The sequence below is a fragment of the Prunus dulcis genome, chromosome 6 (genome assembly GCF_902201215.1).
Source record: "Prunus dulcis chromosome 6, ALMONDv2, whole genome shotgun sequence".
Taxonomy (NCBI): Eukaryota; Viridiplantae; Streptophyta; class Magnoliopsida; order Rosales; family Rosaceae; genus Prunus; species Prunus dulcis.
This window is the reverse complement of record NC_047655.1, coordinates 18,103,462-18,118,693: the sequence shown is the minus strand read 5'-3', so window position 1 is coordinate 18,118,693 and position 15,232 is coordinate 18,103,462. Positions and strand designations below refer to the sequence as shown.

Genomic DNA, 15,232 nt, shown 5'->3' with positions numbered 1-15,232 from the left:
GAGAGAGAGAGAGAGAGAGAAGGGGGGAGAAGGAGCATGTATAGAGAGTTAGAAGAAGAATAAGAGAAGGCCAATCGACAGAGAAACATGAAGATAAGGCATAAAGTATGAGAGAGACACGGTGGGATGTTATGGTGTTGAAGGTGTTTGGTTTGTGATCTAGGAATGGAAATAGGGAGATGCAACATGGAGAATGTAGGTTTTTTTTGGAAAAAAGTGAGGTGTGGTTCGGTTCAATTATACCACCAAATTTGAAATCTTAAATCGAAATTGAACCGATTTATAGACATATTTAAAACAAAAAATCACACCAAATCAAATCGGCCAATTCAATTCTATGAGTTTTCTCAATTTATCAGTCTCAACACGGAGCTCTAATCTAAACCATCAAATTTAACTATCATATATTTCTTTAAATTTCTTAATGTTTTGCTATAATAAGTTTTTCAACTATTAATTTACGATAAAATGTTCCATTTGATGTATACACACACCCACACACAAAATGTGTTGGGGAAATTACAATCAAGAAAGTTTTAAAAAAAAATTATTCTCTCTTCCAAGAAGCGCTTAGATATAATTAAGTTGAAATGCATATCTCTCACTCCCTTTTAAGGAGATTCAAGCTCATTGCAGTTTGGCAAAGACCACGAACTGGTGTGTCAGTATATGGAAAAGATTAGGCAAAGATTCTCAACGGTGATTTTAGTTGTAAGGTGAAGGTGGTCTTACCATTAGAACACCGAGCAACAACGCGGTTACATCAAATGAATAACATAATTTAACACGCCCCGTCCTTTATTTAGAGTCTTCTACGAAGGAACTGCTCATTGAGATGTGTTGACCGATTTCGTTGGAATTAAATTACTCCTCTTAGGTGAAGCAATAATGATGAAAGATAGAAACACGTGATGCATAACTTTACAATTTTTGGTGTGAGACTCCTTTATGTTCACGAGAGCCGATATTTATAAAATTCAGATAATTGGCTAGCAAGGTAACCTAGGTCTGCATAAGTCAACTTCCTATTCAAAATTGATTACTTCACAAGATAAAACTAATCTTATGAACCAAAACATCCAATTTTCGTTCTCATACAAATCTTGAAAAAATAATAAACAAATTGAAAATCATTTCGACATCTAGTTATGACAACAACAACAACAAACAAAAAAAAAAGCACGGTGCTTTCACTGAAGTTGTCAATGTGGTCTACTCAATAGAAAATGGACTTAATTTGCAGAAAATAGGTCTCCAGTTCGAATCACCATGGTATCATAGTTGTATGTGTGTTAGAATTCTCCCATATAGTTTGGACTATGCTTGTATTGAAAAAAACACTTAAGTTATAATAATTAATCAAATGTTTGAAATCAAATGATTTTTTACAGAAATAATTTTTGAAGAAATATCTAAAAAATAAATTGTTTGAATTTTTAAATTACAATGTGGACTGGGTCCACGAAGCTGTCCCTCCCTCAACTAAAGCTTTATGTTTAATGATTGCTGCAAAAAACCAAATCTCAAATACTCCAAACCTCCATCAATTCAACTGTGTCTAATGGAGATTTGGAGTTATCTTAATGATTATCACCTAGACACTGTGCTGAAGAAAGATTTGGGCCAAACTAAAAACCTTGGTGAATGGGCCATTCTCTAAAATGGGCTTTTCATAATGCACCTTTGGCCTTTAAGACTAGTCAACAATCTTAAAATCCCTTTTTTCCCAAAAAGGCTTATTATCACAAAACGTCCCTAAGGTTTACGAAACTATCAGATTGCATCCTTAATGTTTTTTTGTGTCACTTATGGTCCTCAAGGTTAGTATGTGCAATCACAAATGGTCCCTGACGTTAGGTTCTGTCAAAAACTCTGTTAGTTTGCTGACGTGGCATACATATATATCACAAAACATCCCTGAGGTTTACACACTTATCACAAATGGTCCTTACGAATTTATTTTTTTTAAAATTTAAAATTCATAAAGTTTTGGTTTTCTTTTTAAAATTATTTATAAATGAAAAAACAATTTATAGAAGGATTTTAATCTTGAGGACCATTTATGAATCCTAAACCTTTAGTTTTTTTTTTTCATTTTTAAATTTTATGAATTTTAAATTATTTTTTAAAAACTTCATTAGTTTGTTGATGTGGCATATATATGAAGCCCACATCTACAATAATATAGTGTCACATGTATTTAAAATTTAATATATATTTTAAAATAATTATAATTCATAAAATTTTAAAAAGAAAACAAAAATTTTATGAATTTTAAATTTAAAAAATTTAAAATTTTCGTAAGGACCATTTGTGATAGGTGTGTGAACCTCAAGGATGTTTTGTGATATACATATATGCCACGTCAGCAAACTAACAGAGTTTTTGACGGAACCTAACGGCATGGACCATTTGTGATCATGCATGCTAACTTTGAGGACCACGAATGACAAAAAAAAACATTAAGGATGCAATCTGATAGTTTCGCAAACCTTAGGGACGTTTTGTGATAATAAGCCTTCCCAAAAATAGCATGTAAACTTGTTACCCAAATGGTGACAGGAAATATATAAACAATGGACGCTAGCTCTCAACAAACAATTTCTTAATTATGCAAAGGACACACTAGGGTGTAGTATCAAGTATTTACTCTCTTAGATAAGGTTTTGGATTCGAGTCCTAGTATCCGTGTAGTGTGTGTGAATTTAGTATGATATTGCCCCTCTCAATAGGAAATGTCATAAAAAAAAACAATGTCTTAATTATATGCACTCGAAATCAATGTCTCCCAAGTCAACGGGGTCTAACTCAGTGAAAAATAGCCTTCATTTGCAGACTATAACTGTGCGTTTAGATGAAGAAATTTTAATTTTCATAGAATTTGTAAATTACGAAATTTGTAATTACAACATTTGAAATTATGTCAATTCCAAATTTCAGTGTTTGGATATCTTGTGTATAGAATTTAGGAAATGACAGAAATTACAATTTCCCCGTTTGGATAATCATAGAAGGAATTTTAAAATTAAAATTGTAGAGAATAAAACCGTCTATGTCTCCCCTTCGAAAGTCAATACAACATAAGAACGAGTAAAACAAGATAAAGAATCCCCTTCATTCTTTGAACTTGGCAGCTTTTACGAGTTGAAGAAAAGACGCCTGCATTTTACTCTTCAGCCAAAGTTGGATTAACCTAAAGCACGCAATTGTAAAGCTGGTAACATTTAAATCCCTTAAATAAATAAAAAATTCATAATCGACTACTGTTATTACTCAAAATAGTAATCAAGATAAAATCATCTATATTACTCAAAAAACAAGTGTAACAGTAAATCAAAACAAATGAATCCAATCATTCCAACTACTATTTAAGGTACTTGTAATAAATAAAAATAATTAATAAAGATAATATGAGAATGAAAAATGTGTTCTACGCCATTGGCTAACTATTTTGTCTTATGCAATAAAATTCCAATTTACAATAATACATACCTTTTTCCACTAGTTTGACAAACCACAAAAACAAATTCTTAAACCCAAAACTTAGTCAAACAGACAGAAGAAGAGACCATAACAGAAACTACAAGAAATTATGCAAACTACAAGAAACAATAATTTCACAACAATAATCTATCCTTTATTGGAACAACATAGATTGAAAAGGCAAGGATAAGTTGAGAGACTATACCTTTATTGGAGCAAACAGAATCTTAGACTGAAAGATGATAGATGGCAAAATCTGAAAACCACTATGTATCAGATAAAAAAAGATGATTAACTTTTATTTTTTTGGGTCGAATTCTGGTTTCAAAAAAAAACAAAAAGAGAGAGTGAATACGAACGGAGCCCAATCAAACCCATTAGATAAAGAATCAGATAACCAAAACAAGTAATAGAGATAGATTGATCAAACTCATTAAATTGAATACCCATCAATAATATCAACAAAAAAATGTTAAAAATTGCAACTAGATTGAAAGCTTACCAGCGAAACTTGGATAGATGGCCTTCTTCTCCCACTCTTGTTAGAAAACTGATATAGGTGTCTTTGTTGGTGCGCAGCAAATGGAATTTCCCCCGCTCTTGAGATTTGCACAATTCCACCAATTATGATAGGATTTAAACTTGGGATTTTGGATTGGGAAATCCCTCCATATTTCCCTCAAGTGATTTGCCAAATCCCTAGTAGATTTTGGCAAACACATGGATTTCCCTTTTCCATCGGTCAAATCACGATTTTTTTTTCAAATCCCGTCTTTTTTTCCTTTTGCCAAACACACGATAAGTCTCAAGTTCAAATTCCCACAATATCATAATTGTGTGTGTGAGAAAAATCCCACGGCCTTGAATGCTATCATGTTACGCTTCTGATGATAACAAACAAACAAAAAGTACGTGACAAATGAAATAAATAAAAGGGCTCTTAGGAAGGTGAATGGTGAAAATGACCAGGAGCTTTTGCTACATGATGTCAATAGAATTTAGGTATGTGGTGGAAAATAGTAGTTGGCAGGCAGTCGCTAGCTTTCAAATGCTCCAAATCTCCATCAATTGAATTGAAGGCAACTCCACCCTTGACTTGACGAGGATATAACGGAGACTCATTACTTATAAATGTACAGGACAAAATATTAGGATAAAATTACAGCAGCAAAAATGTCGGTTGTACATTAGGCCATGCAGCCACCGACACCTACATCAGTCCAGTCGGTGCAGGAATTCATTATGTGCCTAATAAATATCGGGGAAATTACGAATCACAACAAATGTATATTAACAGAAAGATATTGGGGAATAATTTCAATACCCATTTTAGTTAAAGAAACACGTCCCTTGACTTAAAAAACAAAAAGAAACACTTCGTTGAGCATTCCTCCATTCTTGAGGAGATGTGACAAGAAACCTCCCATGGAAAATTCACATGTTCCCAAATTAAAGTACACATGGAGATGTGTATCAATTAGAAATTAAAAAAACAGACTTCCAACAAATTTTGTTTATGGTAATTGGTCAGGGAGTGAGCCCATCTCTTTACACTCAAGTTTGAACACCTCAAGTTCGAATCATCCTCCTTACGAATAGATTAATTTACAGTAATTTTGACTAGCACATTTTTTTTTCTTCTAAAGACAAACAAACAAATGTGCAATTGTATAACATCATAACTAAGTTAGTTGAGTTTAACTTAGGGCAATGCTACTACCACTTTTCGAATGCAGAATTACACGTAAATAGCAACTACATTAAAAAGAAGAAGAAGCAATATGACAAGTTTGTCCCAATTGCATAATTTATTTCATAACACCAGGGTTCTTGGCCAATGGTATTACATGCCACCAGAGCTTATGGCAGGATAAATAATAAATTCTTCCTAAATCTAAAAAAATAAAAACAAAAAACTACTATAATAAAAGAGAGGTGAAAATAGGAGGTGATTTTTCACTTTGTATACCAAGAATTTGACTGGTTTTTAACCCACTAATTTTTATTCAACAAAATTAGCTCTTCTTGCCCTCTTCACCCCCCTCTTCCAAGTAAGCCTTCTTCCTCCTCTCAGCTGTAGCAAACAGGCAAATTACAAGATAACACGTGGCGTAAATCCCATGCACCTTCCAGTTGGTCTTGGGAGGCTGCCTCAGCACGGCTCTGTGAAACACCGACATATAGTAATGAAGCCCAACAGAAAAGCCCACGAAGGTCTGGCCCAGGCCCAACATTTTCGAGCCCAGCCCAGAATCCGTCGAGAAAACCAGGATCAAATACATCAAAAGTAGCAACAGATACAGCACGTAGCCGAGCGTCTGCAGCACCTGTAGGCAAACGTAGGTGGACTGCGAAGTGGCGTAGAAAAACTTGAGGGGCTCGAGCCCAGTGACGAGGGAGGAGAGGCAGAGGATGGAGAAGTAGATGGAGAGGTAGACTTGAATGAAGATCAAGAGCTTCTGGAGAGAGAAATAGGCTTTGATGCGGTTGAAGAGGAGAGAGACTAAGAGCAGAGGGATCAAGAGGAAGGCACAGGAGACTATGGAGGCAATTGTGGCAGCATATTTGTTGCCAACAATGGGCTTGAACTGGTTTGTCATTTGCTTGTTGGCTTTGTTGAGATAAATCTTTGAAGTGGTTGAGATTCTCTCTAAATCTGGAATCAAGGTTTTCTGGAATTTTCCAGGCAAATCAGTGAAATCTGAGACAAAATCAGTGTCATCTTCTTGATCAATCCAGCTGGGCTCAATTGGCTTTTTGGGTTTTTGTTGGGTGGGTTTCTTCTCTGTTTTTGGTGGGTTTTGGGATTGTTTTGTGGTGGTGGTGGGTTTGGTTGTTTTGTTCTTGGGAGTGCTTGGTTTGGTTAGATCTGAGATTTTCTTACTAGAAATTGAATTGGGTTTGACAGAGTTGGAGGATTTTGATGTGGAATTGAGCTTTTTGAGCTCAATATTCTTGGTGAGGGATGAGGATGTCTTGGTGGAATTGGAACTGGATTTGATAAGCTTGGTTTGGTTCTTGGAGGAGAGGTTGGGTTTGAGGAGCTTGGTTTGGTTTTTGGAGGATAGGCTAGATTTGATCAGCTTGGTCTGGTTCTTGGAGGAAGACAAGGTGGGCTTGATTAGCTTGGTTTGGTTTTTGGAGGAAAGGGAATTGGTAGGCTTGATTTTCCTAGGCTGGTTTTGAACTTTTTCTAGCTCAAACATTTTCCTTGCACCAAGAGAATCTGATGAGCTCTCAAATTGAGGCTCTGAGTAGGCAGAAAGGAGAAGAGTAGAAAAGAGGAACACAATAACAAGAGAAAGCAAAAGTACCTTTCTGAAACTCAAGTACATGAGTGGAGCCATTTCTGAAACCAAGATCTCTGATGAGGGCTTCAAAGATCTAGAACTATATATATATATATACAAGAGAGAGAGAGAGAGATTAGCAAGGATTGGATTTATATATAGCTTGGTGGGTGTACTGTACATAGAGAGAAGTGAAGAGAGGAAGAGGGAGACTTTAATGGGAAGGCAGCAAGTGATGAGATCAGTCACATGGTGCAAGTAGGCAGTGGAGAGTGGAGGAGAGCGCGCGCTCCCTCTCTCTGTCTCTGTCTCTCTCTCTCTCTCTCCAACACGCGGTTTTACCGGGGGTCCCTCTGCTGGATTACTGGGTGTGAGAGCAATTTAGTTAGAAATTAAACCACTATGTATATTATTTGCTTAGTGGATTTATTATTTTTGTGTCATCCATTTATGATATTTTGAGTTAATGACAAATTTTTTTTAGACAATGACTTCAAATTTCAATGGTCAATAATTACAATTAAAGTCTGCCCACTTTGTTTTGTCAGTTTTTTAATTGGCCATTAGAAAGACGAAAAGGGTTTATCAGAAACCTCATCCTACTTTTGAGTTTACTTTTTTTGACTTTTTTCACCCCATCAACTTTTAAATCACAAGTCTTTCAAGTTTAATTCCCCATCGTTTATTTTTTAGGCTCAAATGATTAAGAGCATTTACTCTTACATATGAGATTTTATGTTCGTTTTTAAATCATCAAATATCGTTTGTATTCAACAAAACATTGCTTCAAAGAAGACCACAAGCTTAAGGAGTTCGTATATATCTTAAACGACAGAGTTTGGCTCAAAGTATGCTTGTTTGTTGAAATTTTTGAAAAAAAACAACAAAAACATGTTATATGGTGTGACACTAGTCTAGTGTCGACCAAAGTAGGTGAGTTTATTGTCGTCATAAATAGAACCCAAGCCCCAAGTAAGTGAGTTTATTATTATCGTAATAGGCTTAATATCAAAAAATGTCCAAGGTTTATGAAACTATCAGATTGCATCTTTGTTGCTCTATTTTTTTTGTATCATTCGTGATCCTCAAAGTTAGTATATGTACTCACAAATGGTTCCTGACGTCAAGTTATGTAAAAAACTCTATTAGTTTGCTGAGGTGGTTTATATATATCACAAAACATCCTTGAGGTTCACGGTCACAAATGGTCCTAGCGAAATTTTTTGGTTTTTTCATTTAAATTCATAACATTTTAAAATGAAAAAAACCAAGGGTTTAAGGTTTAGTAATATTGAAAAAAAACCATGGTGCATTAAATTTTGGTTTTTTCATTTAAGATTTTGGTTTTTCATTTCTAAATTTATATGTGCATCTCCAATAATATAGTGCCACATGTATTTAAAATACCATATATATTTTTTTAAAATAATTTAAAATTTATAAAATGTTGGTTTTTTCATTTTAAAATTGTTTTAAAAAAAACTTCATTAGTTTATTGATGTGGCATATATGTGGAGCCCACACCTCCAATAAATAATTTAAAATTTTATGAATTTTAAATGAAAAAAATTCGCAATGACCATTTGTGATAGATATACATATAGACACACACACAGACACACCACGTCAGCAAACTAACAGAGTTTTTGACGGAACTTAACGGTAGAGACCATTTGTGAGTACACATACTAACCTTGAGTACCACGAAGACAAAAAAATAAAAAAATAAAAAAAAATGCAATATGATAGTTTCGTAAACCTTAAAGACGTTTTGTGATATTAAACCTATTGTAATATTGTGTTTGACCATTAGAGCTACTGCTTAATACATAAAAAATAAAAATAAAAATGTGACATTGATCCACAAATTAAGTTTAATATAACCCTTTATTATACCTCACTTAATCGAATGATAATAGAAGTTTGTAAAAGGTTTGTAGCGATTACTAAAAGTGTTCTGATACTATGGCAAAATCTAAAACTAATATAAAGAATTATGTCCTTTTAATTAGTTGATGTGATATATACATGTAGTTTTAAGAACACACAAATTTAGAATTGTTATATCTAAATTATTTGATTCCAATGCAAAGTTCCAATAGAGAAAATCCGTTAAATAGAGGGGAAAAACAAAAAGAGAAACATAATGGGGTTCGATCTTTTTCAGATAGGTTGTCGGCAACGAGTCCTGTTCTTTGCAATACTTACAATTATTTTAATGGAGCCCGAAAATTCCCCATTATTATGACTTGGGAAAATCAATGCTGGGATTTTGACTTCAATCAGTTCTTCCAAGTCCTAACCCTAATAAATAATAAAATTAAAAAAAACAGTACCACGTCCTTCTACAGTATGGGGGCATTTGACTTGGTGCTCCACCTTAGTCTTCACAGCCGCCAGATCTGCGATCTGGGAAAGCATGGTGTGAGACCGAGGGTTGAAATAGTTGACTTCTCTGCTCCCTCCCTCTTCAAGTTGTAGTTAGTTTATTAAGTTTCTCTTGCGTTAATGCTGTCCCATCTGGGACTGAGACTGGGGGAATCAAGGATATAATTAACACTGTAGGGTAGGGCCATGACACGTATGTCCCTGCATGAGGCCACGTTGTGAGCACAAGGATTGATGGGACCCAGATGTGAGTATCCTAAGTAATAGCTCCCATTGCTTACCCTGCCATAGTGAAATCAATTTAAACAGTTTACATGCCTCAAACGGTAAAACATTAAAAAAATATACTACTTGTCTCTTTATTAATAAGGAAATACTTCTCATTCTTACAATAACAATTTGATATATATATATATAAAATAATTCAGCAAAAATACAAAAAGAAAACTTATGCACCGTGTCACACTGTTATTAACAACAATGTAGGAGCTTCTACTTATCTAATAAAGAGGAAAGTATTTTCTTCTAAATCCTGAAAAACTCAACAACTTCCCGGCTCTCCTCTTTCTCGATTCTGTAGAAATAGAATCTCAGGTTGAACACGTTAAAGGAAAATATTTTTAATACTCAACATAAGAATTCATATATCATTACGAAGTTAAAGCCCTAATTCTAATATTTTTTTTAAAAATAATTTAGTGTTGAATTTATGACATGAAATTCCATTGATATAGACAAGATAATACAATATATTTGTTCCTTTTTTTTTGGGTATGAATAATTCTTGTTTCGTCCTCTTTTCATGGATTCCATTCTGGATTTAAAACTGACCTGTGTGGGAACATTAAATATTAATGAAAATTGACGCACAAAGTAGTCGGTGACTATGTAATTCCTCAACTGACCCCAAGTTAATACGATATGAGAGGGAAGGGACCCATGAAACAAGGGCAGGTGACTATTGTAATCATCTTGTGATTCCGAGCCAGTCTTAAGGTGAGCACATCAATCATTGGCAACGTCCCATTCCTTTTTAACTAATTTCTGTACAGATTTTTTCTTCTTTTATGTGGCTGTCCCTTAGGGATGAATAGTAGTAACTTTTTATGCATTTTCATGAAAGTTTCTCCTAAATTCTCTCTGACCACTACTACTGTAACAATCGAGGGCGAAGCTAGAAATTTACTCAGGATTAAGTTATAAAATTTTTTCTTCCGTCTATTATGTGTGAGTGCTTTGTATGAGGAGTTATTCGGATGCAGTCGAGCCAATTCTTGATGGAATGAGGTTGAATAATTTTCAATTCATAGAATGAATTTTCAAAAAAATTAACACCAAATTGCTATATTTCGAAAACTTGCAATCGGCTAAAGCTTAGCCCAATTTAAAAGTGACTCTGCTCTTGATTGAAATCACAATTGTATATCACATTAGGAACTATATTCTGTTGTACTTTTTCACATAATGTGATTACAAATATAGTATCAAATAGAGTCCCTTTCGACGTTATTGCAATCTTCAAAAGTTTCAATGTGCCTAACCTCTTGACCATAAAAACTTAGGTCCTTGAGCAGCATATATTAATGGTAGCGCCTAACCTCTTGAAAACAACAAGAAAAATTTCGGTCCAAAACCATATGTATGTATATGCCATAATTTATTTAGTGAAAAGGAAAGCAAGTGTGATCGGTATCATTTGTATATTCTTAGAGTGCTTCTATATTATGAATAAAGCATATTTTTCTAATTTTTTTTATATATAAAAAGTATGATACTTCGCGCCCTACGTACACGACTTTTTCTCTTTTGACATGGGAGGGGTAATGCTTCTATTTTGAATTCATGATTCAAATATGAGATTTGGCTAAGACAAGAGGGTCAGTTATCCACTACAAGAAAAAAATAATTAATAGTCACTTGGCACAAGAGGATGGCTTACAAGTATTTGTGTTCATGATTTTTAGTCACCTTATCATGTGTCACGGATGTCAGTGACTCTAATGTTGTTTTCTTATACTGTCATGTGGATGTTCTAATGTTGATGATTATTGGATTAGGTATCTACAATTTGGTATAATCCCATTCTAAGAAATTTGAATTTCACCTTCTTTTAAATATAGGAGCCTGTTGAAATTAAACTAGACAATAGAGAAGTATTTGCAGACTATTCCCAATTTCTCCTATTTTACATCATTAAATATTTTTTCTTTTTGAAACAATTGATATTGGGAAGTAGGAAATCGAACTCTTGATCTCGGGTACAGTTATAAATGCTCTTAATCACTTGAGTTACAAGTCCCTTACAAATAATTGAACTCATTAAATATCACATAATGGTTTCCAAGTAAAAAAATCACATAAAAATTATTAATATTTGAATAAGAACAATATTTTCCATAGTATATAAACAAAAAGTAAGCCCACAATAATATTTGATTGGATTTCAAGTGCATGATATGAAGGTTCAATTTGAGATTGTTGTCACTTTTTAAAAATGTTGCTTCTATTATCTTTTGAAAATAATCAGCTCTAAAATAAAACTGTTTCATATTTGGTAAACAATATTTTAAAGTGCAGTTAGTATAAAAAACAATGTCAAAACTATTTAGTAAGTTTTAATATAGAATTGTTGTAATTAGACATAATGTTGAAAGTATTATGTGCTAACCATATGGTGGTTGTGGAGGGTGATGGTGGTGATATTGGGTAGTGGCGGTGACACTTTGACAGCACGTGTGTGAGAAAACTCCTCTCCCTTCCCAACTCAAGGCCCATTTGTGCTTCCACTCCTCGTTCCATACCATTTCAATCCCATGACAACATTCCCAACAACTATACATCAAGCTTCCCACTGGGTGCTTTCGAGGGAACATTTCTTGGATTGATCACGTGAAGAAAGTCATGTGAAAAAGGCCATGCAAAAGCAAAGCAACTAAAGGAACAAAAGGAAAAAAGTGAAAGGCCACCACTTTTTTTGTTCCCTTCTTTTTTCATCTTTTTGTACGTGGATCAAAACATGGCCCTCTGTTCATGTGCAAGTAAGCGGGTCATATGCCTTCTCATTATTTAGTTGTCTATGCAAGCCCATGTGATATTATATAACAGAAGGTTACAAAGGACTGGAGGGGCTTCCTGTGTTCCTGGACTTCTGGAATCCCAAAATGCCCACAAATTCTCCTTTCCCATTTCTCAGAGTGCCATGTCCAAAATGGTAAAAGCAAACCACTTCTTTGGGTGGGTGGGTGAAAAATTTAATTTAAAATTGTAAAAGATTGATGGGGTGAGAGAGGCTCGAACTCTCGACCTCAGGATAACTCAGAAGCTATGAGACCTACGCGCTAGCCAACTGCGCCACCACCCCGACGTTGATAAAATCCTTGACTTTTTATATATTAACATAGGCAGTCTACACTAATAAAATAATGACTTTTCATATAGGGTCTCTGATATTTTACATTATCTTAGATACTAACAATGAAAAAAAGGACATAGTAGATCAAGGATATGTGCTTGTTAGTTGCTGGACTGTTTCAGGAAGTGAAGCATCCCATAATGTATAAGAAAATGAACTGAAGAGGAAGAGAGGGGGATGAGAACAGAGAGATTAAGAATAATTGCCACAATCCAAATTACCCGTTCTCTGTATTATCTGCAGTATAAATATTGGTACATGGGGTAGACTTTCTCAAGTCTATTTACAGAAACTTAACGTTATAAGGTAAGTCCAATCAATTACATATATTACAGAGGAATTGACAATCAATCATTCTGGCTGATGAATGCCGTGCTTGTGGTTAGGAGGCTTCTAAGGCTAATGTACTGGGATCAGCTGATTTCATGGGGCTGACAGATTGGATAGGATCTGCTGGTGTAGTATTCTCTTTACCCCCCGTCAAGCGTAATGGAGCAACGCGAAGATTGAGCTTGGATTTAAGAAGAGAAAACCGCTCGCGACTAAGGCCTTTGGTGAAGATGTCAGCAAGCTGATGAGAGGAGGGAACATAGAAGGTGTGAAGAGCTTTGCGAGCAACGAGTTCACGAACAAAATGATAGTCGATTTCGATATGACGGGTGCGAGCATGGAAAATAGGATTGGCAGCCATATAGATGGCAGAGAGATTATCAACATAGACGCAAGGGGCAGAGCGAAGAGGAATACCAAGTTCACGAAACAAGAAACCAAACCAGCGGATTTCAGCGGCAGTGTGAGCAAGAGCACGATATTCAGCTTCAGTGCTGGAACGAGAAACAGTAGACTGTTTCTTGGCAGTCCATGTGAGAAGATTAGGTCCCAAAAAAATACAAGCACCAGTGGTAGACCGTCGATCATCAACAGAACCAGCCCAATCAGCATCAGAAAAACTGCGTAAAGTAAAGTCATTGGACCGGTGAAACACAAGACCTTGCTCAACTGTACCTTTGATATACCGAAAAATGCGCTTGACAACCTGAAGATGAGAAGAACGAGGGTTGTGCATGAACTGACACACCTGATTAACGGCAAAGGAAATATCAGGCCGCGAGAGAGTAAGATATTGGAGGCCACCCACCATACTCCGATAGGTAGAGGGATCAGATAAGGGATCACCATCCAGACAGGACAATCGAGTGTCAGATGGCAACGGTGTAGGACACGGTTTGCAGTCAGTCATGTTAAACCGTGTCAATAAATCAACTGCATATCTGGTTTGAGAAAGAAATAAACGATCGGGAAACCGAGAAATTTCCATGCCAAGAAAAAAATTGAGCTCACCCATTTGGCGACTGTCAAAGGTGGAGCACAGTTGATCAAGAAATTGGTGGACACTTTGAGGGTCAGACCCGGTGACAATGATGTCATCCACATATACAAGAACATAGACGGTGCAGGAAGTGGAGCAATGAATAAAGAGTGATGCATCAGCGTGACTGTGAACAAATCCCTGAGCAAGAAGAAAGGCACTGAGGCGATGGAACCAAGCTCGGGGAGCCTGCTTAAGGCCATAGAGAGCCTTATGGAGCCGACATTGTAAGAACCCAGAACAAAATATCCAAAAAGGAAGAAAATATCTAAAAAGTAAAGAAAATATCTTTTAGCGAAATGACCAAATTGCCCTCGCATTATTTTAAGGGGAAACTCTGCCGAATTTTCGGCAGAAGTCTAAGGGAATATTAAAGAGAAATTGAAGTAAGAGGGTAAAAAGGTCAATTGTGCCCGACATTCGCCAGGTGTCGGACACGCACAGGACTTGGCTCGAATTTCAAAGTGGAAATTGGGTCGGGGCCTGTCAATTTGGTATCAGAGCATAGGTTTTACTTCCTGTAGACTTCGCTCTCTGTGCATCCTTGTTCTCTTCTCAAGTTGGGCCCAAATGGTGGTGGTATCCGTGGGAAAATTAGATAGTTATCCCGATGTAAAGGGATGAAATTTCCAAATCAGACAGGAGGTGCGTCGGTATCTGAACCGGCAGAGTAATCTCATGTAAGAGGTTTGTAAGGAGCCGTATCTACTGTAACTAGTAGGCGGGGAAATCCTAACACTCAGTAGACCCTGGAGATGTTAGCCCAGGCTATAGACGGCCAGGGATCCATCCGCGGGATGGGTGGATCAAGTAAACAGAATTCAATAATAAAAGAAGATTGAGTTGAAGGAATATAGCAGGTCATAGAAATCATGGTTGTTCCACAGGAAAATAAAGTTTTGGGCAGGATTTGGTTAAGAAGTGATGTTAAAATCTTCTGACTCATACGAAGTAAGCAGTTTGGGAACAGAATATGATAGGCAATCTCATTCATGAATCTACAGAAGGTGTGAATGCAGGAGTTTTTGCAGTAGGATAGAGAATAATGGTTAAACCCGAATACGTTCTACTATTAGAAATCGGAAAGTAAGAAGTAGTACCTGGTTGCTTTAAAGTTAAAAAGCCTCCATCCCAGGTATTGTGATTAGTGTGTGGTGATGTCTGTTCCAGTCAGATAAGGGGCAGCCTATGGGTTGCACTTTGTACACAGTATTTGGAGAAAGATAATCTTAATCAGGAAGAGATCAAGAAGGATACTACAGTGGTGATTACAGTTTTCCATCATCGGAT

At 35.8% G+C, this 15,232-nt stretch overlaps 1 protein-coding gene and 1 long non-coding RNA gene across 2 annotated transcripts; both read right to left on the bottom strand.

Moving 5' to 3' along the window:
• Window positions 1-3,054: 3,054 nt before the first annotated feature.
• On the bottom strand, window positions 3,055-4,475 carry LOC117632840. Its single transcript, XR_004586528.1, has 3 exons — window positions 3,986-4,475; window positions 3,689-3,739; window positions 3,055-3,193 (listed from the first exon to the last, which is right to left on the bottom strand). It is a non-coding gene; the product is annotated as an uncharacterized LOC117632840 (long non-coding RNA).
• A 790-nt stretch (window positions 4,476-5,265) lies between these two features.
• On the bottom strand, window positions 5,266-7,008 carry LOC117632460. Its single transcript, XM_034365939.1, has one exon. It carries the CDS (start codon window positions 6,954-6,956, stop codon window positions 5,499-5,501), a length of 1,458 nt encoding a protein of 485 aa, XP_034221830.1. The 5' UTR covers window positions 6,957-7,008; the 3' UTR covers window positions 5,266-5,498.
• Window positions 7,009-15,232: the final 8,224 nt, after the last annotated feature.